Here is a 26813-nt window from a genome sequence, read left to right as displayed (position 1 = left end):
AAAAAAAAAAAAAAAAGAAAGAAAAAAAAGAAAATTGGGCAGGATTTCCATGTTGTGAGAGACGAGGCCACAGAAAAGGATGCTGGCAGAGCCCACCAGGGATGCCACCTGCTTAATTCTGGTCAGCTGTAGCCTGCTCTTATGCTTGGGGAAAGGCTCTGCAAACAGGCGCCCCTGGGCTTGCTGCACCCAGGCGTGGGTGCTGTCAAACAAGCACAGGGAGACTACCAGCTGGAGACCAGTAAGCCAGTCACTCTCTCTATAGTGTTTCCAAGGGAACCAAGGGAGCAAGAAGGCCACTGTGTGCAGAAGGGCTCCAAGCAGGGAGCAACGGTAACTGAGACAGCAGTCATACTGAGAGTTCATGCGGAAATACCCACTCAGGTCAGTCAGAATATTCCAGATCATTAAAATTGCCTAGGGAGAACCAAATACACGTGGAATTATTTTGCGTGGTTGTTAGTAGTGTAGACTACTACATTCAAGCTGAGAATGACTCCTGAGGCTGTAATCTCAGCACCTGGGAGCTGAAGGAGGAGAACCATGGAGTTCAAGGCCTGCCTGAGCTACCAGAGAGCAGGAGGGAGAGGGGGAGGGAGAGAGGAAAGGCGAGAAGCAGAATCCCTGATTTGTTTTTGTTTTTTTTTTTTTCCTGTTTTTAACTTGTGAGAAGTATTTAAAGCTGAAAAGTCTTAGTTTCAGTTGAAACTAACAGTGCTTGTCTCTGCTTCCTAAGATCTAGGATTACAGACATATGCCACCACACCAGACTTCTTGTTTTCACACATGGATACTGATATTGAACTCAAGGCCTCAGGCTTCTGCAGTGGTCGCCTTAAGGACTGAGCCATCTCTCCAGTCTCTATTTACGTTCTTATATTTCTTATAAATTATAAAGTGAGGTTTACCCAAGAGTTTAGACATGCTTAGCTGGTGCTCAAGGAGCTATGCTTATGGATCAGCCTACCTGGTTGAGGAGGAGGAACAGAAAATGAACAGTGAGATGAAAGCCTTTGGCTAAAGTCAGGGAGAAGGCATAGCAGCAGGTCCTCATCTGTGGCAAGCTGCTCATTCCACAGCACACTTGCAGTAAAATAGTTACTTAGCTTCTCTCGATAGACTGTGTAACTGATCCAAAGGCCATATCTAATAGGAATATAGAAATAATATAGCCTTGTCCTAATATATTTTCTTCTAACCTAGATACTCCTTTTAAATATAGCCCATCTCCTTACTTTCTGATTGGAAAATAGGGAGAGTTTAGCTAAGCAGTAGGAAGATGTAAATTGATCTTGTTTTTGTTTTCCCAGACTAGGTCTCATACTCAAAGGCTGACCTCAGACTTGCCATGTAGCAGGGACTCCCTCTGAACTCCTGCCTCTGCCTCCCAAGAGTTAAGACTTACAGGTGGACACCTCCATGCCCAGTTTGTGTGCGGATCAAGTCCAGAGTCTCACGTATGCTAGGCAAGAATATTACCCAGATTCTTTTTAATACTTGATTGTGTGTTTAAGGTGATATAACTCAGGCTGGCTTTGAACTCTGAATCTTCCTGCCTTGGCCTCCTATGTGCTGGGATTAGAGGGATGTACTGCTGTATCCCACCAACTTTCATCATCCTTGATTTGGTAGACAATTTCGCCAGCTCTCCATAGATTCACTGAATTGGGGAATAGATACATTTACATATAATGAGGATATTATTTGCTTGAATAATCCCCCAGCTTCTGCTCTAATCTTAGAGAATCAGGAACAAAATTAAGCAGACAACTCAAGTTACAGTGACCAGTTTCTTAGGGAGAGGGAAGACAAGTTGGAAGGGAACTTACATCACAGACGGTCAAGTTACTGGTCCCCAGAACCACAAAGAAAACCAAAAATAAAAAACAAAAAAACCCTTGAGTGTGGTGGTGCAGACCTGTAATCCCATCACTCTGGAGTGCTGAGGTAAGAAATTCAAAGAAGTGAATTCAAGACCTCTAGGAAAACCTCTGTCAACCTGCCCCCTCAATTACTGGTTCCCAATCTTACACTCTGGTAGACCCAGGAATTAGTTTAATTGTATGCATCACAGGGTTCCAAAATTTAAAAAAAAAAAAGTTATTAAGCTGGGCTTGCTAGTGCATACCTGTAATCCTAGCACTCTGGAGACTGGGGCAGGAAGATCATGAGCTTGGGACCAGTCTGGGTTAAATATGGAGACCTTGTCTCACAGATTAAACCAAAAAGGGTGATTAAATCTATGGGAAACACTACTAGTGGGTTAATAGAAAATATTTTTGCTTCGCTTATTGGTAGAGTGCCTTCATAATATGAGGATGACCCCTGGTTCAGTCCCCAGTACTGTAATAATAGCAATGAAAATGTTTTATCCATGTGTGTATTTGTATGTTCTTTTTTTAATTATGGGTGTGGGATGGGGCTATTATGTGCATTTGAGTTTAGGTGCCTGTAAAGCCACAGGTATCAGATGAACCTGAAGCTAGAACTAACCAATGAGTTGTGGCTCACCCCATATCATTTGATAGAAGAGATATAAGGATAGAGGGGTTCTAACTTCTTTCTTTTTTTTTTTTTTTTTTTTTTTCCTCTGACCACAACTATTAACAAGCCACAAAGAACTTCCCTAAACGACGAACAACCCCAACCCAACCTCTCAGGGCGCTCGCATTTATGTACCCTCTGAAAAGTTTCCAGAATTCCAAATATCGCACAATCACAGAAACTATCTGTGGCTGACAAAACCCGGGGCACAAGGCGAATCGCAGTCAGCTGCTTCGGACAGCTTGAAGCAGCTCCATAGCCCCATCCGTGGGATCAAAATGAAAACATATCCTTTTAACATTTCCGTGCTTCCAAAGAAACCAAAATCCCAAAATTGTCACTGCAACAAAGCATCTCTTCGGCCTCCTGTCGTTGTGTCTTTTAAATGAACGGAAATTCTGTTTTAATGATAAAATACGAATCTGTTCTCCATTCCACCCTCACGCGGCTCTCAAGGCTTAAGAAGTACAAGCACTACGGTATTACAAGGGCAGTCAACATTTTTGGCTTTAAAAAGTAATTCTCAAATTAGAAACGCTGGAGTACTGGTGAAGGCTTCACCCCAGGGCTTTACTTTCGGTATAAGTTCGAATTGAAGACTGGAGCTAGAGGTCACCTTGTCACTTAGGCAAAAACAAGAGAAGTCAGTAGAGTCCAAAGCCAAGTTACAAATTTAGCCCACCAATCTCTGTGTGTGATTTTCTTCTTTTGAGGCTTTCTAGAATAAGCATGTTGTGCCTTTCTGAACTGCTCTATCATTATGTCAGAAGGGAGACAGTCACAGACTTAGATTTTTGCAAAGTATCATAAGCTCCCCAAATTTAAATTTTTTCAAAAAAAACTGAGTTAAATGCCCAACCTGCCTAAAGTGAGGAATACAATCATTACAGAAAAAGTGTCTAAACTCGTTACTTATACACACTGAGGAAATAACATCTTTCTAATTCTCCACAAAAAGACACATCAGTATTTTCCTTTCGATTACTTCCATCCTAGTCAAGGTTTATCTCACTGTCAAACTGAAAATCACTTTGCATCTTTTAAAAGCTGCTATTACTATTTTTAAAAATGATTTTAAATCCCTTTAAATGATTTTTACTATAAGACGCGGAGAATGTTTCATCTTTACAGCCAAGAACAAAGGATTTCAGAAGCCAACTTGTCTTTACCACAAAACGTTTTATAGGAAAGAGATTAAAAGCATCAGAATGAGCCCGGGGTCAGTGGTGCACACTTTTGATCCCATCGCTCAGGAGACAGAGGCAAGCAGATCTCTGAGTTTTGAGACCAACCTGGCCTACAGAATGAGTTCCAGGACAGCCAGGGCTACATGGAGAAACCCTGTCTTGAAAAACAAACAAAAACCAACATCAAAGCAATAGAACACAGTCACGATAAGGTTGGATGAATACACTATATACTGGCAAATTAAGCAAACGCCGAAACCCTCTGTTTAGCCTCGACTTGTGTAGTTATTCATCAACCTGCTTGTAAGCCAACAGTTATCATCGCTGCAGCTGCTATTTATGATTGCTTCATGGAGACAATTCCAAGGCAGAGCTTTTAGCTTGCAAGGTTTTTCTCAATACACTTTTTGTTGAGGATTTCGCAGAATATACACAAAGATGGTCTCTGAAATAGCATCTGTAAATATGAACCCACAGACCCACCCTCAAAAATTAATAAAATCTGTAGGGTGTGTTATTTCTTTTGAAAACTGCTAAAGAACATTCCCATACACCCCAAATTTGGAATTGAGATGGGTCTGTCCTGGTCTTTTAGACCAGTGACTTAGGTCAAATGCATGACTCCAAGCTTCAGCTTCTACAAATCTGCAAGTCCTAAATTGAATTTTCTTTCTTTCCACAGCATTCTGGGTGATTATAGTAATTGGTTCTACATTGTCTCATTTTGTGTCTGGGTTGAGACATTGACATTTCTGGAAGTGGCTTTACCAGGAACCTTGGTTTTTGTTTTTAAAAACATAGCAACAAAAAGCTGACTAGAGGCATCTTGCCTCTTAGTGTACTTGTACTCAGAAGGAACTTGTGAGGTGACAGTTTGTCACTATTACTCCTTGTTTTAAGTTACACTTGATCCTTGTGTTAGGGAGGTTTGTATGTGACAAGGTACATGTGGAGGACCTGTGGGAGTCACTTCCGGCCTTGCACTATGTGGGTTGCTGCCATCAACTCAGCTTGTCAGGCAAGGAAGTAAGCACCTTTAGCTACTGAACTATCTGCCCTGTTCTATTTTGTTTGCCTTCTGTTTCCTAGTCAGGGTCTTGCAATGTAGCACAGGTGGTATGACCCTCACATGCCTCCTGTCTCCACATCCTCAGTGCTGAGGGCACCACTATACCCGGCTAATATTACTTTGTTTTACTTTTATATTTTTGGTTGGCATTCCTCAGAAGGAAAAATTTTTTTTTCTCATTTATATCACCATGGATTCGTCATTAACAAACTGCAATCTGCTGCTATTACTATTTATTTTGATACTCATGGGCTGGGGACAGTGGCTTGGAACTTCTCCTTGCATGTGAGTGGGGCCTTGGTAGTACCACAGGAGAACAGGAAAAAGAAAAAGGAAGAAGGAGGCAAAAAAGAGAAGGAAGTGTATTATTTTGATGCTGTTATTTTTTAACAGTCCCTTCACAATAAGTGTTAGAGACAACACAGCTTTACTGGGCACAGTTTCTTTGATTCTCATAACTCTGTTGAGCAAAGAGGTCATTTCTCCCCTAAGTGGTGGGCTAACGCCTGCTTTGCTAGTACAAACTGTGGCTAGACGCTTAGATTTCTAACTCTTGGTTCTTGGTACCTTAAGGTCTATTAAGGAGTCTTTAGGAATGAAGAGGAAAGTCTTGCCTGAACAACATTCCTGTAGGGACAGGGTGTGATGGCTGTGTGCCTTTTATCCCAGCGCTCTGGAGGCAGAGCCAGCCTAATCTACATAGTGTGCTAGGCAAAGCTGGGGTTGCACAGTGAGACCCTACACAAACAACAAACCAACCTCACAATGGGGAGGCTTGCTTGACCTTCACAAGCCCACGTTCCCAGGAGCAGGTGCATGTCACACTGATCTGAAAAGGAGCATCTTATGACCCGTGAGAGTGTTGAGCTGGAGATGTAGGTAGGTCAGGGGGAGAGTAATTGTCTGGCATGCCTACGGCATCCTTAGCACTGAAAAAGAGAAATTAGGGTGAAGTGTTCCTTCCTTCAAATTACCCAAGATCTTAGAGAAATAAAAGTATCTCTGAGGATTTTTAGCTTCTTACTAGCAATTTCTCCTGTTTCAATTCATAGAAATCTGTGTACACTATTTTAAGGCCACAACTGGTGCTTTTTTTTTTTTTTTGGATAAGGCAAACTTGCAACTGCTTTCCACTTTAGTCCGGGTGACACTCCGGATCTGTTCGAAGGAGTTATTAACTTCAGGAGGTTATCTACCAAATCACTACTGCCAAAACTGAGTTTACTCCCCCCCCCCCCTCAGCTGTCAGTTCTTCTCCGGTCCTCTGTAGATGTTATCAGTTATAACATCCCAAACATCTGCGCCGACCTTTCTCCCTCTGAGAGTTTCCCTAAGTGAGGTACCCAAATACGTTAAAAGTTTAACCCAAGACACAGTGGCAAGCTGGCTACCAAAGTGCAGTGCCTGATCTTAGGTGTTTATCCTGGGCTCTACGAACCTTTAAGAAATTCTATGCAAAACTATGGCATATGAGAACTTTTCTCAGGGGAGGCGGCTTCCACTGGCTAGCCCGGGACTCTGGAGTGTGAAGTGGGGCTGGTGACTGCCCTTTTAGGAGTTCATAGCCAGGCCCCTGGAAGGCCAGGGCTCCGACAGTGAGGAGCAGCTCTCACTCAGTAGCGTTCTCTCGGCTTTAACCTCCCGAAGGACCATGAGTCTCCCTCCGAGCATCACCGAAACCCTCGGGTGGGAAGATGATGTCCGGTGCCCAGAACTAGTAGTCCTCGGCACCCGGGGTCCGCCGAAGCCGCCACCACACTCCGGAACTGGAGTGCACTCAACTGAGGAGACGCAGACAAAAGAGGAGGGGCTGCCGACCGCACCCTCTTCGCCTCTCCCCGCCTCCTTTGTTCATTCTTAGGCCATTATTGGCTGATGGTCCTCGGACCCGCGACCTGTTTTGATATTCTATTGGCAGAAGTCGCTGTCACTCTACAGGCGGCTCATTCGTGATTGGTCAAGGTGCCTCCCGGGTTTGAATCGTCTCCCCGGCTTGGGAGGGTTCTGCCAAAGTGCCACGTTGGGCAGGGCAGCAGGCGTGAGGAGCCGGCTCCCGGCGCCACCCGGGGCGCGCTCGCTAGGGCGCCGGCCGCCGGCGCGGGACAGCGGCAAGAGCTGCTGCGGGACCGGCGTGTCCCGCCCCAGGGTGGCTCTGGCTGAGGGCGGCGGGACCGGGGGAGAGCCCGGGGCAGCGGCCGAAACGGCAGGGCGGCGGCAGAGCCCGCTGCCCCCGGACGTCCCCGGCGACATGCTGGCAGATAACCTGGTGGAGGAGTTCGAGATGGAGGATGAGCCCTGGTACGACCACCGGGACCTCCAGCAAGGTGAGGGCGAGGTCGCCGGGGGAAGGGGACTGTTGGGGGTGGGAGTCCGGGGGTGGCAGGTGTGGAAAGTGCTAGAAAGTTCCTTAGGCTGGAGGTTTGGCATGCGGCGGCCCGGGGCTTCTCGCGCTCACCTGGCAACGGATCCGCCCATCCCGACCGCAGAGAGCAAGCGCGCGCAGCCCACGGCCCTGCGGATGCGCCACACACGATGATGCTCCGCGCTTTAAGAAAGCGCTTGCCGGGGGTGAGCGGATGGACCTCTGAGGTGGGCAGGGGTGAACCAGCTTGTCCTGCTCTAGAAGCGAGCTACTGACCTGGCTCCGGATCGTGCTGCCCTGCCCGCCCCACGTCGCCTTTCATGGTCCGCAGAGTCTGCAAGCCGCTGCAGGTGGCGGGAGGGCAGTGCTGCTGTGCGGTACCCGCGCCATCACTCTGTGAGAATAATTTTTTGTTGTCCCGTCTTCCAGAAAGCAGAGACTAAAAGATTGAGGTGGATTCCCTAAAGCCGAGAGTATGAGGAGCCTGTAGACACTGTTCAGTTTCTTAGCATCCCAGTTTACAACTTACTCAGTTGGGTATTAAACTGTTTTGTTTTGTGTCTTAATTTATCACTAAGCCATCGTTCATCAGGGGCTAAATGAAATTATTTGCGGGCAGCCCTTATCTTTGCATTCGGGTTTTCAATTAAAAATAATCCTGCCTTGGTTTTCTTGCATCTCAGCATCTCCAGAGACAATCTCAAGAGTGCCCCAGTCTGTAGCCAGTGGCCCATTTTCTTGTACGTTCATAGCAGGATTTTGTGTTTGGGCACACTGATAGGCCCTTAACACCCTGGCAGACTCCTTTAATTCTCCCAGTAGCATAAGGTGCTGCAGTAGTTGCCTCTGGCTGAAGAAGATACTGTTGAGGAGACTAGGTATTCACTGCAGACCCCAGAGTAGACGTTCTTAACCACCATGCAGAGGGATCCTCAGGAATCCTTTGTGCTGTTCTGTATAATGATCTCCACTCCAAACTTTTTGTGAAAATTAATATCTCGTTTGAGTTGGCTATTAAACACCGCCTCTTGTTCACAATTCAACTGAATCTGATGGGGGAAAATTCAAACTTGAATGATCCATACTTAGAAAAAGAAAACAGGTAGCTCTTTGGAGAGATGGTAATTTGCCTTTTTTTTTTTAAAATCCTGTCTTAATTTCTTAATGTGAAATGACCTAAGCCCACATAGATTCTTGTACTACTATAATTGAAGCTGCATTGCAGTTACAATGCCAATTCGCCATCACATTTCTCCATGTCCACAAGACAGATTTGTTAGACATTTAGCCTACTTCAGATTTGCCCCATAAGAATTGATGACCTACTTTGATACTTGAGGACTGAAGCAGCCACCGTGCGACTGCTTATATGGAAGCAGTTCATATAATCCAAGCAAGAGGTTTTTCTTTGCCGTATTTAAGAAGAATCCAAAACCTTCAAGGACAGGCTGGTCTCCCATATCTATATATAACACATCATAATAGAAACTTAATTTAGTGTTTGTTAGCCTAAACTGAAGCTCTCACACAAGATTAACGTTTTCAGCCCTCCTCAATCCAGTGCCCTAGTCCACCCAACAGTCAAACCCCCCCTCTCCAGGAGGTTATCAGGAACCAGCAGTTGTAATATCTCAGTCTACTGAGTGGTAAACAAAATTTGGGGCTATGTGTGGCATTCTTAACTTCTGATCCAGATGAAGAAGGTGTCACATCTTCAAGTCTGACAAACCCTAACCTCTGGGCTAATTTACTGTTGATTTCCGTTTGCAATTTCTTCTCTATTTTCCAGAGGCATTTATATCTGTTATCACAGTGGACTTTGCCATGGCTTTTGTATCATAAGTTACCATATAAAGTACAAATGGAAGATATGAAATCCTGTTAGCTCATTAATATGCCCATGAAAGAATGATGGCTGCTCTTTCAAGCATCTTTTTCCCCATCTTGCTGACTTACATGTTAAACACTTTTGTGTATATGGTGCGCTGGGATTGACCCTAGTCCCTCAGTGCGTGCCAGGTAAGCAGTGTACCCTGAGCCAGCCTAGAACTACCTTTGAACAGAGTTTACAGTTGTTTCTCAAGAACATACTGGTTTTTTTCTAACCTAGGTATTAATGTAGGCAGTGGCACCACTTGTTGTAGCCAGCTGTTAGGGAGGCAGGACTCCCACTCAATGGGGTGCTGTTCATGAATCTACTCATAGAGACATCTGGAGATGCGAGTAAATGGACACCTTCAGCACTTGCTGCTAAGGAGTTTGCAAACAGCTGTCTCTGTAGATTAAGGAACTTTAGTCGGATTTTATCATGTATTGTTTATGATCTTTATTAACATGTAGATTTGTATTAGATAGACGGCCTAAAATAAAATGCTTTACAAAAATAGTGAGACTTAAGACTCTGTCTTAAACAAGCCTCCCACAATAGGCCCGGCCCTCCCACATCAGTCACTGATTAAGAAAAAAACCCTACGGGCTTATATACAGTCCAGTCCTGTGGAGATAGTTTCTCAATTTTGGCTCTTTCCTCTCTGATAATAGGACTATATTGTGTATCAAACCAACACAAAACCAGCCAGGGGGTATATGAAAGCCAGAGGAAGAGTTGTGGGAGGCAGTTCTCATTCCTCCATGTGGTCCTGGCAGCTGAACTCCGGTTATTAGGCATAATGGCCAGTGCTCTTACCCACTCAATCCAGGTTGTTTGTTTGTTTATTTATTGGTTTTTCAAGACAGGGTTTCTCTGTGTGGCCCTGGCTGACCTGGAACTCACTTTGTAGACCAGGCTGACCTCAAACTCAGAAATCCGCCTGCCTCTGCCTCCCAAGTGCTGGGATTAAAGGCGTGGGCCACCACTACCCAGCAGGAAGATTTCCTCTTTTTACTCTTTATGTATGTGTTTTGCCTACATGTATATCCGTGTACCACTGGAGTTGTAGGCAAGTAATGCACCATGTGGGTGCTGGGAACCGAACCCAGGTTCTCTACAAGAGCAGCAAGTGCACTTAACCTTTGAGCCCTCTCTCCAGCCCTGTGGCCTGCTTCATAAAACAACTTACCAAAAGGAAAAAAAAAAATCCAGCTGAGCGTAGTGGTACACGCCTTTCTAGGAAGATCTGAATTCAAGGCCAGCCTGGTCTACATAGCAAGTTCTAGGCCAGCCAAGGCTACATAGTGAGAACATGTCTTTAAAAAAGGGGGAGTGGGGGGATGATAAAGCTTTAAGAGTATTACATTCTTTTCATCTAGTGATAGCTGCCATTATTTAAATAGACAAACGGTGTTAAACGTTGTTAGGGTCTTCCTTTCTAGTCAGAATAACAAAACCATTCTTACCTCAGTCTCTTGTTACGTTACAAGTAAAGCAGCTAAGAGGTGGAGAGGTTTTGGTGAGGAGACCTTTGTTAGAGGTCTGAGTTGGCAGGCTAAGAATACTGACAGTAATCTCTGGGCACAGTCTTTTCTGGGACAGCAGGAGCCTTCTATGTAGGTAATGATGGCACTTGCTTTGAAGTGTGCCCCCAAGAACAAGGCGGAAGAGCTTCAAAGACCGGCTTTCCTTCCGACTCCCTTCACTGACAGGGAGCTTTGCAAGCTTTGGGACAAGGGTTTGGGTCACAGGTGTATCTATCCCCAGAGGAAGCTGGCGTTTGAAGGAATACTGAAACTGCTTTGCGAGAGAGTAGGTCTTTCTAAACTTCAGGATGAGCTCATCCCTCAATTTCTAATGTACACTTAATTGCTGAATCATTGTTTAGAGGGTCATTAAAACTGACACTATTGGTTTTGTTTTGTTTTGTATGTTTATGTTGAGGTTGTGTGTCTGTGTTCTCAATTAGAGTAATGTTGGCCCCAGACACTGTCACCAGGTGACGCATTTGCCTTTGTAATAGGAAAAGCTTTCAGCCTTCGTGTATTGAATTACTGCTGCAGATTACCACTAATAGAAGACTATCAGCTTTTTTAGTTGTTCATGTTTAAGGAACAAGTAAAATCAAAAGACCGTAATACATTCTAGAAGAGAGATCTTTAAAAAGAAATAGCAGTCAGCTACTATTGCTAATGTTTTTGCCCAAGTGCAAGGCTGAGTGAATATTATTCAAAGCTAGCAGCTTACACTGAAGGTAGAGCATAATAGGGCACAGGATGTAATAACTCAGTGGTAGAGGCCTTGCTTTTGTGTATGAGGTCCCTAGCATTAAAGAAAAAAAATTTTACCTGCCAAGACTGGTTAGTAAAAGAATTAATAGATCACTGATACACAGTAAATCTATGATATTTATAGTGACTGCCTAAGCCAGACCAGTTCAGTAGGATTTAGAAAAGACAATGGAAATCCTTATTGTAATAGATAAACAGGTGTAAGATTGCCTTCCCTTTTGTGCGTTTATTAAAAAGTAAAATTAAAGGACATTCAGCATTCTCCTGTCCCCTCCGCCAGTTACTTAGAAACGCTTCTTGGGCTTCCTGCCAGCTTTTGGCTCCTTTTGGTTATGGAGGCCAGATGCTACACAACAGGAAATGATGTGTTTTAAAGACTGAAACAGTCGGGTGTCTTTACACTAACAGATGAAGTAATATCCTATTATACAGTGTGACTTCATGGGTGCATTCTTGTAGTTACGCTTTGACTTGCTAGAGTTCTAAACACTCCCTGAAATATTCAAGAGACTGAAGCTTCAGGTTACTGAGCCTGGTGCAGACTCTGTTTAACTGGAACCAAGGACTGAGATGAAGATGAGTCTCAAGTTTTATTTGTTCTTGGCTAATGGGAAACAAAAAAAAGAGGCTATATTTGACCTCTACAGTAGCAGGAAAGATGTTACTGGCTGTTGTCATTGGCAAAAACAGTTCGTAACTGAATGGAAGTGTGTGGGGAACTCAGGTCTTGATTCTGAAGAAGTTTCAGCTCAAAAGTTTTTGTAGCTTCAATTAGCTTAGTTTGGTTTTATTTTTATTTTTTGAAATCAGTGAGAAGTGGCCTTCATTTTGTGAGAATTGTTTTTTATTCTGTTTTTTATATTTTCCATTATGTATATTCATTGCATATAGTACTGTGTTGTGTACAAATATTCTCATATGAGTATATAGTACATGATGAGACTATTCTCTCCATTATCTGCTGTTCACCCTTTGGTCCTCCCACCCCCTATTAGTTCCTTTTGTTCCCTAGTTTTGCTTACTACTGTGTGATATACATAATATACATACATACATATATGACTATGTATCTGTGTGTGGCTTTGAACTTGTGGCAATCCTCCTGTTTCTTCCTCCAAAGTTCTGAGACCATGTTCAATTATAGTTATTTTTTATTCAATGAAAAAAGCTAGTAATTTGGCTGGGTGGGGATGTTTCCCTGGCTGAGCTGGCCAGAAACACCCAAATGTCTGAACTCCTCGTTTCTCCTTGCTACCACTCACAAGTGACTAAAGCCCTAGACTAGGGAGCGTTATAATCTCCCCCTTAAAGTAGTATGTGGACATTTCTTTCTTCAGCCTTGAAACTACACAGACATGGGTTTGAGCATTTAGTTCAGTGGTTAAGTGCTTGCTTAAAATGTAAGAGTCCAGTGTTTGAGCCCCAGCATTGAAGAAGGGAGAAAAACAATCTACTTCACAGCTAGGCATGGGGGTGGGGGGAGGCACATACCTGTAATTCCAGCACTAATGATGTGAGGCAGAAAGATTGGATTTAAGGCCATCCTGAGTTATGTAGTGAGACTCTTTATGAAGGACAAAGGGGAGGTGGTTAGGGATGGTACTTTGGAGCACTTGCCTTATGTGCAAGGTTCTAGTGATGCAAGAAGAAAACACTGCAGATGTCAATGATGAAGAGTCCTGGTGATGTGAGTTAGAACCTTTGGTTTCTGACTGTGACTCATCATGTGTGTTTGGTTGAGTACTTTAATAGTTTTGTCCTTCAGGTTGTCTCATCTGAAAGTTAGTTTTATATCCTATAGAAACACAACAAGATTAATGTCTCTTAAATGTTTTTGGTTGTTGGTAAAGGTTTTAGCTTGTGAATACAATATGGAATTTGGCTTCTTTACTGGCCTTAATATAACAGTAATATGCATTTTTAATATTACTAAAAGAGAACTAGAAGATAACACATTTTAGCAACTATCAATCGATAGTTTCATTTTTAAATAGTGATACATTTGTAAGGTACATAGTGATAAATTTGTAAATTTTATGATGCTGGATATGTGGTTCATATAGTTTAATCTCAGCTGCTTGGCAGGATAAACAAGAAGGTTTTCAATTAGAGGTCAGCCTGGTCAACAGTGGGGCCTTCATTTCAAGAAAGAACATCATTAAGTTTCTCCTCAGGCCCATGGCCCAGTAGCCTCAGGTTTTTGGCCACTTTTGTAGAGAGAATCTTCACATCGTGTGTGGAAGCATCACCTGTCAATAAAAAGCTATGGCCAGTGAGTTGAGGCAGGATTAGTAGGTGGGACATCCAGGAGAGAGATAATTCTAGGAAAGAGTCAGGCATGAGGGTTCTCCCTAAGGCAGAGGAGAGGTAACCATGTAGCAGGACTTAGACTAGAGTAAATGGGTAATTAAGTTATGAGCTAGTCAGGAAACAGGCCAAAGCTTTGGGCCTAGGTATTTATTCTTATTTAAGAAGACTCAGAGTCATAATTTCAGGGAACAGAGAGGCAGGTAGAAAAGCCTGCAGTGACACACTTTAACAGTATAAGGTATAGTTCTTGCTCATGGAATGGATCTTAAATCTAGTAATAAAAAAAGTGGCTGGCTGCTCCCGTAACATTATTCTAATATTGCACCAGTATATCTTGCAAGCAGGTCTCTGTTGTAGGTCCAGGGTTGATAGCTAGGTAATTAATGTCCAAAGTACCTTCCAGCATCACAGGGCCATTAGGAGTGGAGCTTCCAGCTAGGTACCAGCACTACTTTTTTGTTGTCTTCACCAATAGAGCCTTACCATTAGGTCGTGGAAAGCAACCAATAGGTTGTGATGTTTGGGGGCTTCCAGGGAATCCCTTTGGTCAATTTCTCAACAAGATGCAACCCAAGCTTGGCACTCTGGGTTTTACTTGGTGGCATAAGATGTCTAGTTAGGGCATTGATTCCCCTATTATTTGATGACTCCATTTATATTCCTTCTCTCTCTCTCTCTCTCTCTCTGTGTGTGTGTGTGTGTGTGTGTGTGTGTGTGTGTGTGTGTGTGTGTGTACATATTTAAGCTTCTACAGTAGATATCCACATGGTTTTCCAAATGGCCTTTAATGTTATTTGTTTCTCCTTAGATGTCCCCCTTTTGCTTCTCTCCAGTCCTGGGGAGGATCTGGGAAGAGCTGGGGAAGGTAAACACATAATCAAGATACACAAGAAAAGTATATGTGTTTGGAGTTAAGCTGAACTAGTTTTGTTGCTTTGTTCCCCACCCCCACCCCCCCACCCACCTTTTTGGTGAAGGAAAACCAACCCAAGCACAATACTAATTATGTCATTGGATGAGTATTACTATATTTTATGATGCATATGTATTCCAGTAGTTGAAGTAATTTACCATCACATAGAATACAATTTAAAATGTCTCTGCTGTGGCTTGTAACAATCTTAAGTGATTGCTCTTTGGCTGCTTCTCCCATTTCAACTGGCTCCACTCTCTTCTTCTTTCTTCCTCTTGGCTCTTTGCCAGGCTATAGATTATGATAAGTTATTTCCTGGCTCTTCCATGGTGACTTCCCATCTTTCAAGCCATAGCTAAAATTAGATTCCTCCTTACATAATTTAACTTTTTGCCCTTATAGTTAGTATCAAATTAATCAACAAATCCTTTCAGCTTTTACTTTCTAGTCATGTTGAAGTCTGTTGCTCTTCTCGATCACCAGCGTCTGGTCTGAGCCACCGTCCTTTCTCACTCCTGCTTACAGTGTCCTCTCACTGTGCTCCCTATCTCGTTCCATGTGTTTGTGTGGCAGCCACAACCAGCCTGCCAAGCCTCCCTGGTCTCTCCATCTACTTTGGTGTACAAAGCAGTGCTTGATCTCTCTAGTTTAGTCCTGCCCGAGCTGGCCTACCTTGGAGTCCCTCTGACTTACTCTCTATGTCCTACTCTGCTTCAGCGTGGCTTCCTTAATAGTTGCACTCAGGATTCCTCCCAGGGACTTGGCACTTGCCTTGCCTCTGCCTGGAGTTCTGGTCCCTCAGATGTATATTCCTCAGTTTCTTTACATCTTTATTGTAGCATCTTCTGAGGTTTAGCCTCTCTCATCCAAACTCCTCCATACATCTTCCTTGCTTTACATGGTCTTCCAGGTACTTGGTGTTCTCTGGTGTATAACCTGCATTCCCCCATAGGCTGTAAGCTCACGATTCTTAAAATCTGAATTCCTTATATTCCCCAGTACCCAAAGCATAATCTGATCTTCCTGAATGTGTACGTACCCCCTCTGTCTCTGTGTGTGTGTGTGTGTGTGTGTGTGTGTGTGTGTGTGAGAGAGAGAGAGAGAGAGAGAGAGAGAAATACAATTTCAAAGCACCATTTGGGCGGTGATGGTGCTATCACATTTGAAGATTTAGTGTTTATGTGCTCTCTAGCTTTCCCTGGGAGCTTAGGAAAGTCAACATAGTAGGAGCTTCACCCATTCTGTTCTTGTAGCCAGAGTTTAGAGTAGTGCCTACCAATAGACATCTTTAAACCAATGGCCTGCTAGAAATACTTTGTCTATTGCAACTTAGCTTGGAAAGACCATTCTGTATTATTCCATTTGATGGTTACAATCTGATACTAACAGAATAATTGTACCAGCCCAAGGATGGCACCACCCACAATGGGCTAGGCCCTCCCCGCTTGATCGCTAATTGAGCAAATGTCTTTCGGCTGGATCTCATGGAGGCATTTCCTCTAGGGAGGCTCCTTCTCAGTGATAACTCCAGCTGTGTCAAGTTGACACACAAAACCAGCCAGTACATACTGTTCTTTCAGAGAGCCAAAGTTCAGTTTCCAGCACCCACATGAGGCAGCCTACAACCACCTGTAATTCTGACTCTGGCCTCTGTGGGCATCTGCACTCGTTTACACATACACACAGACAGACAGAAACACACACAATTAACAGTAATAAAAATGAAAACATTTAAAAATCACTGTTGTTCTAGAAAATGTTAGTTAGATCTGGGTCATATACCTTCCTTGCCTTGAGGTCATGACATTTCCCACTGTATACCATAGAACTGGCCCATGAAATGCACTACACAGATAATTGTTTCAGTTACCCGTGTCACCATAATTGCTGGGATTTTTTTAAGTAAAAGCCTTGTGCTCTGGCAACCCCAGCAAGCTAAGCTCAGCCACCTATCTTCAGCACACCATTAAAGAGACAGATGATTGGGAGGCAGAGGCAGGCGGATCTCTGAGTTCGAGGCCAGCCTGGTCTACAGAGTGAATTCCAAGACAGCCAGGCTACACAGAGAAACCCTGACTCGAAAAAAACCCAAAAAAAAAAAAAAAAAAGAAAGAAAGAAAGAGATGATAGTGAAAAACAGAAGATTTATTTAATATGGCTATCCTGGGAAGAGGAACAAATATAAGGGGCCTACTGGCTGCATCCCCATGTCCATTTAAGGGATTACTAACATGAGGTGTAGGTGAGTAGAGGACAGGAGGTTTATATAACTAAGCAGTGCTGGTCAAGGTGAGGTCCTGCCTATGTTGTTTCAGCTCTGGGCTGTCCTGTAGGGTGGGCTGATAAGTTCTCAGTCAGAACTGTATGGAACACAGCTTTTCCTCTGGTAGGGGTTCCTGGGGGAGATTTTAATTATTTGGGGGACAGGGCGCAGGTGTCTCTTGAGATTATCCTGTCAGGGTGTTTACATTGCCACTATCATTCTGTTTTGTGTTTCTTTTTCTATTATTACTAAGTTTCTATTCCTGGGATTGTAATATAATATAACAAAGCCTGTCTTAATTTGCATATATAAGGTAATTGATAAATAAGCTTTAAAACAGAGAAGCCAGATGCAGTGGCTCCCACTTGTAATCATAGCATGTGGGAAGGTGAACCAGAACTGCTGTGACTTCCCAGGACAGCTGGGCAGAGGGGCAGGATAGCTGGAATAAAATAGCACCTGGCCCCATGTTTAAGGGAAGTATGAAACAAAACCATATTGCTGCTTTGCTTAAAAGCTGTGATAGGAGCCAGGCGTGGTGGCGCACGCCTTTAATCCCAGCACTCGGGAGGCAGAAGCAGGTGAATTTCTGAGTTCGAGGCCAGCCTAATCTACAGAGTGAGTTCCAGGACAGCCAGGGCTATACAGAGAAACCCTGTCTCAACCCCCCCCCAAAAAAAAAAAAAAAAGCTGTGATAAGCCTAGGTGGCAGTGGTACATGCCTTTAATCCTAGCACTCAGGAGGCAGAGACAGGCAGATCTCTCTGAGTTCGAGGCCAGCCTGGTCTACAAAGTGAGTTCCAGGACAGTCAGGCCTCACAGAGAAACCCTGTTTTAAACAAACAAACAAACAGAACAAAAAAGATGTGATAAGAATTGGGGTTGGGAGAGACAGACTTGTGAAACAAGTCTCTCACCACTGGTGTACTTCTTCATTTCTTGCATTAATGTTTAGTTGCCTTGAGAGTCTAGGATATAGGGGGTTGGAGAGAGAGCTCAGTCAAGAGTTCAAGAGGATGTTCTGCTTTTGTGGAAAATCTGGAGTAGGTTTACATCATTTATATCAATAGGTCACAACCACATGTAACCCCAGTTCCATGGGGTCTAGTGCTTGCTTCTGACCTTCAGCGGTACATAAACTCTCATAGACACACACACATACACATACATACACACACACACACACACACACACACACACACACACACACACACACAAATTCAAAGGAAAAAATTTAATGGAGTCCAGACAACAAACTTTGCTTTGCCAGTTGTGTTCACAGTAGCTTGCTAGAAATTTTGGAGGCTGCTAAGAGGCCTATCTCTTTGGCTCAAGGATTCATCTCAAAAGCACAATGTCAGGATTTGAATAAGTCTTTTACCAAATGACTATTTAGAGTTGTAAGACTGAATGGTCATTCCTGAAATAATGCCCACATCTCTATGAAATAGACTGCTGTCTTTTATGTCTGACAGGGTTTATGAGAGAGTCCTTCACCTGCTAGCAGGCCCCAGGTCAACTGCATTTTAAGTAGGACTTGGATTTCTTTTAGGTCATTCTGTGTTCTACTGGGATCTGACTTGCCTGTGTTGGGACTTGTTTCATTTACTTTAAGAATTGGGTTACAGAAAAGGTTGAAGTGAGCTCATTGGACTTGCTTCGTCCTAAGAGTTGTTTGTTGTGCCAGATCTCCAGCTTGCTGCTGAACTTGGAAAGACGCTACTGGATCGGAACACGGAGCTGGAAGATTCTCTTCAGCAGATGTACACAACCAATCAGGAGCAGTTACAGGAAATTGAGGTAATTTACTCAGTGGGAGAGGTACATCCTCTCCGATGTGTGGCTCTCTGCTGTTGTCATAGACTACTAAAATAGCACTTGCAGCTAGAAACAGTATTCAACTTGGAAGTAGTCATTTTTGAGAAATTGAACCACCAAAGTCATTTTCTTTAGGTGTTCCTAGTAGGTAAGTATGCTCTGATTAAAAAATAGTTTTCTCTTCAACCTTGGTAAAGTATGTAAAAAGTAAACAATCTAGTATTTGCCAGTATGTAAAGCAAATGCTATGAAGTTGTACTTAGTTTTTTAAGTTTTTTTTTCTTTTAGTAAAATTAGATATGCAACATGGAAGGTATACAGAAAAGCATGCGTATGCAGAACAGGACTTGTACAGCCCAGGGAGAGAACTGCCCGACTATTGACACTCCCTGCATACTCTTCTTTGGTGGCACCTCCCTCCCTCCAGCTAAACACCATTCCAAATTTAGAGTTGGGTAGGAAGGTTTGTTTTGATTTTATAGTTTATTTTAATTTCCTGTGCTTAAGCTTAAAGAATTAGTTAAATTCTTGTTATTTATTTGAGACAGGAATTGTTCTGCAATCTGGGTCAATTTGAGACTCAGTCCTCCTGCCTCAGCCTTTACAAATTTTTGTGAAATAAACATACCAGTGCAGCCTACACTCAGATAAGGAGTGAAAACATTATCAGTCATTCACTCACTGCCCCAGTGACCAGCACCCCACCCAGACACCCTGGATTAGCCTCCGTTTGAACTTCACATGAGTGCCATGACTTATGTGAATTTTAACCTAACTTTTCCTTCAGTTTCATTTGCTGCTGTGGATTGTGAGCACTGAATACACACTCTGTCCCTAAGACTCTAGGGTCCTAAATTTTTCAAAATGTTTATTGACAGCTTTCCTCACGAGACAAGTAATGAAAACATGGGGTGGTAGCATTGTTGTTTTTTAATTTATGAAAACAATAAGGCGCCGGGCAATGGTGGCACACACCTTTAATCCCAGCACTTTGGAGGCAGAGGTAGGCAGATTTTTGAGTTCGAGGCCAGCCTGTTCTACAGAGTGAGTTCCAGGACTGCCAGGGCTATACAGAGAAACCCTGTCTCGAAAAAACAAAAAATAAAAAAAAATAAANAAAAAAAACAAAAAAAAAACCCAAGCCGAGGCAGTTGGACCTGTGAGTTTGAGGCCACTCTGATCCACAGAGTGAGTTCCAGGACACCCAGGGCTACGTAGAGAAACCCTGTCTTGAAAATTGAAAAAGAAAGAGAAAGAAAAACAATTATGATTAAGAACCAAAAAGTCAGCACTTACCCTATCTCCCAGAGAGATCTGAAATGAATTGAAAACATTGTAGAACAAACTGCTGAGAGGGGATGAGGGATACTGGTCAGCTGGTGAGAACAGTAGGAGGAAGTCTCTAAGACTTACTATGCAGAACACAGGGGCGGGGAGTATTGAGACAGGTCTCACCATGTAGCCCTGGCTAGCCTAGAACTCACCATGTAGACCAGGCTGGCTTCAAATTTGCAGAGATCTATTTGCCTCTGCCTCCCAAGTGCTAGAACTAAAGGTGTGTGCCATGATGTTCAGCTCCAAGGACTGATTGTAATACTAATCCAAGTATTCTTCCAGAGGCTATTAGTGCATTTCAAACAGTCATTATAAAAGATGATCAGTGATTTTAAGTATTGTTTTTGATGTTTAAAAAATGGCTATCAAGATGACTTCACTCAGAACTTAGAGTGGGAGGGGAAACCTGACTCCTTCAAGTTGTCCTCTGACTCCACATTTGTGCCTTGGTATTCACACCCCCCAAGATGATCCACACCCTCCCCAGATGATCCACACACACACCCCAGACAATACACACACCCCGAGACGATCCATAAATGAAAATTTAGAAAATGTTTGTTTGTTTGTTTGTTTGTTTGTTTGTTTTAAAGAAAATTGAGCTGGGTGTGATAGGGCATGATTTTAATCCCTCCACTTAGGAGGCAGAGGTGGGCAGATCTCTGTGAGTTCAAGGCCAGCCTGGTCTGCATAGTGGGTACCACTAGGCTAACCAGGACTACATAGTTGAGACTTAGTCACACACACACACACACACACACACACACACACACACACACACAGATTTCTCAAGTTTTATTATGATTTGTAAAATTTTATGTGTATGAGTATTTTTTCTGCATGTCTATGCATCATGTTTGTGCCTGGTGCCCATGGGAATCAGAAGAGAGCATCAGATTCTATGGAACTGGAATTATAGACAATTGTGTACCGACATGTTGGTACTGGGAATTGATGTCTAGTCCTCGTGTAGCAACAAGTACTCTAAGCTGCTGAGCCATCTCTCAAGCCCTCAGATTTTTTTAAAAAGTTGAGTAAGCTATTGAAAGTAGTGGTTTTACTGGCTTCAGAAAGGCTTGTGGCTTGTCTGAGTACTGATTTGAACACCCATTTTTAAAATTACATTTATTATTAACCTACATTTGTATATGCATACATGTATACACACACCCACACACACACACCTGGGTGTCTGGAGGTCAGAGGATAACTTGTAGAGTCTCCTCCTATTTGGGTTCCAGGGATCAAACAGGATTTTAGGCTTGGTGGCCAGTGGCCGCCCTGCCATCTAAGTTTGGAAAGAGTACAGAGAAAAGTAGCTCTTAATTGCTTGCTTGCTTGTTTTCAGGTCCTGGATGGGAGCGGGAGGCTATGTAGGGTATTGGGCTTTGACCAGATCTTTCCTACAGCCATGTGCTAGTTACTTTGTTGCTCTGACACTTGTGCACTGTCCCAACAGGAGTTGTACTTGCTTAGTAAAGTGGTTCCACTTCACGGCATCCCATTTTGCCAGGATTCATTCCTTCTTGAGAATAGAGAGAATGGGGTGTGTGAGTGTGAGTGTGTGTGTGTGTGTGTGTGTGTGTGTGTGTGTGTGTGTGTGTGTGTGTGTGTGTGTAGGCAGGCAGGCGCATGCACACATGCCAGCACCGAAGATTGAGGTGAAGTATTTTTCCCTATTGCTTTCCAAAAAGTCTCTCACTTAACCTGGAGCTTACCGATAAAGGTAAGGCCAGGGAATCTTCCTGTCTTTGCCCCCAGGACTGGGATTACAGGTGTACACTGCCATGCCAGTTTTTTTTTTTTAATATTTACTCATATATGTGTATTTTATTGTTTTTAAGACACGGTTTTAATATATAGTTCTGATTCTCTGGGATTGAGTATGTAGACCAGGCTGGCCTCAAACTCACAGAGACCTAACTGCCTCTAACTTCTGAGTGCCAGGATTAAAGGCATGGGCCACAAAGCCCAGCTGTGTATGAGTGTTTTACCTGCATGTATGTAAGTGCACTGCATGCCTGTTTGGTGCCAGAGAGCAGTTTAAAGGCTCTGAGCACTTCTTAAGTGTGGGATTCTACCTCTGGAGTCTTGTAGACTTGCAGGGAGCACTGGCCTGTATTCAGAGACTTTTGGGCATAAGCCCTTGAATTTGCAAATAGATAGCCATGTAAATCACCTCTCAGATCTGTCTGCTTCCCTTGGAATGCTGGCAAATGTCAGCATTGCATTGGTACAGGATGCTCTGAAGGGAAGGTGATCATGGGAATGATATGTTGTGTAATTACCACATCATTATTTATTCATTTGACAGAATATTTATAGTGGAGGAGTCTTAATTCTAAAAACAAAATTCTTTTGATTTAGTGGGCAAGCTAGGGCTGAGGAGATGACTCGGTTGGTAACGTGGTTGCCGTGCAAACATAAAAACCTGAGTTTGGATCCTCCACACCCACATAAAAGCCAAGTATGATGGCATATGTCTGTAATACAGTGGCAGCAAAGACAGGTAGATCCCCAACAACCAGTGTAGTCTATGGGTGAACTCCAGGTTCAGAGAGAGACCCTGTCACAAAAAATAGAAGGCAGACATCTCATATCAGCCTCTGGCCTCCACACACACATATGCTACACATACACACAAAAGCCCACTTGGTATGCTTTTAATATGTGACCTTTATTTTCATATTTCTCCTTTCCAACCCTGTATGTCCTATAGTAAATATATAACTGTAGTTAGGGGGAATATACTTTCATCATTTATTAGGGATTATTTCTTCACTGTTATTAAAGGTTATTTTTGCACAAAGTTTGAAAGACTTGGCTGTAATCCTTGATTAAAGAATAGTACTCACACTGCTGGGAAGCCAAATTTCCATTTTTGTTTTGTTTTTTGAGACAGGATCTCTCTGTATAGCCATGGCTGGCCTGGAACTCCCTATGTAGACCAGGCTGACCTCAACTCACAGAGATCCACTTGCTTCTGTTTCCCCAGGACTGGGATTAAAGGTGTGTCCATTATGCCTGGATCCTTTGTTTTTTTTAGACAATGGGTTCTGCAGTCTTAACTCAGGTCCTCAGGTTTGCAAGGCAAGCATTTTCCAACTGAATTGTCTTCCAAGTCGGATGTTCTTGCCATAAATTGGCATTTTTGTCTACTTTGCTGCCAGTCCCAAATCCCTCATTGGTGTTTTGTTTGGGTTTTTTGTTATTATTGTTGGGTTGTTTTTTGTTTTTGTTGTTGGTTTTTCGTGGTTTAGGGTTTTGGGTTTTTTTGTTGTTGTTGTTGTTTTTTTGGAGGGGTTGGGGGGTTGGGTTTTTTTTTTGAACTCTTTTCCCCCTACTCAATATAACAGTGGTGTCCCAGATTCTGAATTGAGAAAATGAGTCCATGTATGGATTTCAAGATGAATGGTGGGAAAGATAACCTTTTTCCTTCTATACAAAGTGAAGAAAAAGTACTAATTTAGAGCCCAAGGCTAATCTTTCATACTTACTTAGAAGCCAGGAGTTTTTCTTGACGTTGCTGACCAGGTGACACTCCTTATAGGTTGTTTGTGACTGATATTGAAGACTGGATGGCTTTTCCGATATTGAAGACTGGATGGCTTTTCTGATTAATTTTGGCTTAATTTAATTAAACTAAACTCCTACCATGTGGAAAAACAAGCTCCTTAGCATTCTTGGGTTATCCTCAAAACCAAGTCCTCTCAGGCTAAGATATCACATGTTCTTCAATGGCTTCATTGTGTTTTTATCACAGATTTTTATATAGTAAATAAGAGGCTCTTTCCGTAGGTTTTTTTTAGTGGCCCATTTGCATGTTGACTTACTTCCTGTGTATTGACCACGAGCCTAAGGTGACAATCTTTGTTTTTTAAAGAGGCTTAACTTGGGGCCCATGCAGTGTGTGGTGTGTATTGTAAGTTATCTCCCCTTCAGGTTTCTGAGTGTAACGTTGGGGCCATGGGAATAGGGAATCTAAGTGGAAATTAGTGGTTAGTAGGCTTTTCTCAGGAGATCTATAGCCAAGCCCATCACAGAAGCTTTCAAAACTAAACCGTACTTGACATTGTACTCTGAATTCTGTGGTACTGAACATAGATGCTGTGAACAGAGGTCTTGAAATAGATATTTAGCTAAATTATAATTCTTACTAAATATGTCAGAAATGGGCTACATAGAGAACAATAACCATTCCTTCCCAGAAAGAGAGTGACAGTGACAGTCAAGAATTGTGAGTTGATTGTTCTGTTGTCTTGAGAGGAATGAGGGCAAGGTGCTGTGTAGACAAGAGTGAGTCCTCTGACAAATGCGTTCCGTATGTGGGCGTGAGGACAAACCATCTAGGTCCCTGCAGTTGTCTTCCAGGTGAATCTTAGCACTGCATAGACAAAGTTTAAAAACAAATTCTAAATAAAGATGACAGTAGCTACGTCTTCCTGAACACTTTCATCATTTGTCAGATACCAGAGTGGACTCTGTATATTAAACTTCATGTAAATAAGTGCATATGTGAGAGGACAGTTTAACGGGAGTAAAAGGTATATTTTTATATTCATACATCAGAGATACTCATGTGAGTGATTCTCTTAAGAAGTGGCTTTGGAGTTTATCTTACACACTGTGATAGATATTCCTGGTTGTCCACCTCACTACATCTGGAATGAACTACAATCTAGAAATGTGAAATGAACTACAATCACACCTGTGATCCAGAACTTGAGGCTGGAAGACACAGGCTTTTGATCCTGTAAGTGTTGGATGACGCATGCTTTTGATCTGGATCTTGAGGCATAGAGGCCATGAAAATCTTAGGCTCAGGCATGGTGGTATATGCCTTTAATCCCAGGAGACAGGCAAGATCTCTGAATTCAAGGCCAGCCTGGGACAGAGTAAGTTCCTTCCAACTTAAAAAAAGCTTAGGTCCAGGTGTAGTGGTATACACCTTTAATCTAGGCCGTATCTTCTCCAGGAGGCCTACAGAAGGACAATAGAAAAAGGAGGAAGGGTTGGTTCCTTTTGCCTGTTTACAGTTACCTGCCAGTGCATCTGTTGGAACCTACTTCTTCAGGATTCCATCTTATACAGAAGAGTAGCTGAGACACCCAGCCTTGTGGGACTGAGCAACTCCTAGACTCTTAGCCTTCCCATTCACAGTTGCCCACTGTTAGGTTAGTTGGACTTTGGACTGTAAGTCATTCTAATAAATTCCCTTAATATATACAGACAGTCCATAAGTTCTGTGACTCTAGACAATCCTGAGTCTAAAATTGTGTTCAGTGGTTAGCTTTCATTCTGCCTGATAGATAGGGAGGGATAAACATGGAGGGCACACAGCTTTCCTGCATCTGTTTCTTAACCGTCCTTATGCCAAAACACATAGTCTGAAGCCACATATCCTGGGTGTATGTATATTAATCTTTATAGCCTCATGAGGTCCTGATGAGGAAATCACAGAAAAGTCAGCAATGTCACAGGGCCTTCAAGCCTGTCCTGTGAGCGGGAATACCACTTCCTCCACATAGCTCTGGTCTTAACCTCACTAAAAGACTCCATTCGTAAACTAGCTGTTCATCCATGTAGAGGATGTAGGCATAGTTTGTAAATAATTTGTATCTGTTTATGCTTTGCCTTTTTTAAGGTTATTGTGACTCAAACCCAAAGAATACTTAGGACCTGATATAAATTATAAACTGTCTTAAAAATGTTTATAGTATATATGCATTTATTTTGAGTGTGTGTGTGTGTGTGTGTCTGTGTGTCTGTGTGTGTGAATATGCAAATGTGGGACAGCAAGTTTGTGGAGGTCAGAAGACAGTGTACAGGAGTTAGTGCTTTCCCTTCCACAGTGTGAGCTCTTGAAATTAAAATCTGGTCATCAGGCTTGGTAGCAAGTGCCCTCACCACTAAGCCATCTTGCCACCCTAATCATATATAGTCTGTCGACCCTAACTGAGCACTTGACCCAGTCCAGTAGTCCTAAGAAATTAAACACATTCCTGTGGATGAGCCAAGGGCAGAACCAAAAGCTTTCTCCTACAGATCTGAAGTAGTTTCCTGTCCGAAGTTGAATGGTTAGTTTTCACAAGGGATCATGAGAAACTTGTGAAGGTTCAGGCAGCAAAGAATAAATGGATTTTCCTAGATCCCATGCTGTATCTAACTTTGCTCACTTTTAACCATGTCAGTCGAGCAGTTTCTAACATCTACAACGGCTTACCACTTCTGAACCCCAGACATTCGACTGAGGTCTTCCCTGTAAAGTTTGCATCAAATTTATTTGGTATCAGCGAATGTTGAATTGATTTGAGGCTGTTTGTAATATTCACACTTTTTGATGCTGAAGTATCAGTGCTGCCCAGACCTCACAGGGGTGCTAAAAACATGTTTTGTTTGGGAATAGTGATGGTGGGGTTAATTCAAAGAAATTTTCAGAACACTTTGGCCCTGAGATTCATATGAGAAAGTTAAAAAGAGGTTGTTAGCTCTGTGCGTTGCCACTGATGTAAGAAACTGAAAGGGGCTACATTGGATCACTGAATATCAGTTAGCTCTGTTTTTTGAAAGAAGACTTTTGAAATCCAGTGCAAGTGTTGCACACCTGTAGTCCCAGTACTAGGAGGCTGAGTCAGGAAGGCCAAAGGTCAGAGCCAGCATGCCTGGGATATATAACAGACATTTTCTCAAAAAACAAAGGTCACTTGGCTCTGGTGGTACTTGAAGAGCTGGTTTCAAGGAGTGTTTGTAAAGTCAAATCTGCTACCATATGGTTATACGCCAAACCTCCCTATTTCGCTTGCTCATGCGCGTGCGCTTTCTCTCTCTCTCTCTCTCTCTCTCTCTCTCTC

General features: G+C 42.9%; 2 protein-coding genes across 2 annotated transcripts in view; one reads left to right on the top strand and one right to left on the bottom strand.

Annotated features, from left to right (window-relative positions):
* The window catches only part of LOC110325619 (transmembrane protein 180-like), a 23747-nt gene extending 22693 nt beyond the window's left edge, over positions 1 to 1054 (bottom strand). The window contains 2 exon segments of the mRNA XM_021203765.1: positions 43 to 417; positions 968 to 1054. Coding sequence (XP_021059424.1) covers positions 43 to 417; positions 968 to 1054 — 462 coding nt within the window.
* A 5767-nt stretch (positions 1055 to 6821) lies between these two features.
* Positions 6822 to 26813, top strand: part of Cdr2 (cerebellar degeneration related protein 2) — a 25102-nt gene continuing 5110 nt past the window's right edge. The window contains exons 1-2 of the mRNA XM_021206774.2: positions 6822 to 7124; positions 18497 to 18609. Coding sequence (XP_021062433.1) covers positions 7049 to 7124; positions 18497 to 18609 — 189 coding nt within the window. The 5' untranslated portion in view covers positions 6822 to 7048. The remainder of the gene's footprint in view (positions 7125 to 18496; positions 18610 to 26813) is intronic.

Source organism: Mus pahari, chromosome 1 (genome assembly GCF_900095145.1).
Source record: "Mus pahari chromosome 1, PAHARI_EIJ_v1.1, whole genome shotgun sequence".
NCBI classification, from domain to species: Eukaryota; Metazoa; Chordata; class Mammalia; order Rodentia; family Muridae; genus Mus; species Mus pahari.
This window is presented reverse-complemented; position numbering and strand designations above follow the sequence as displayed.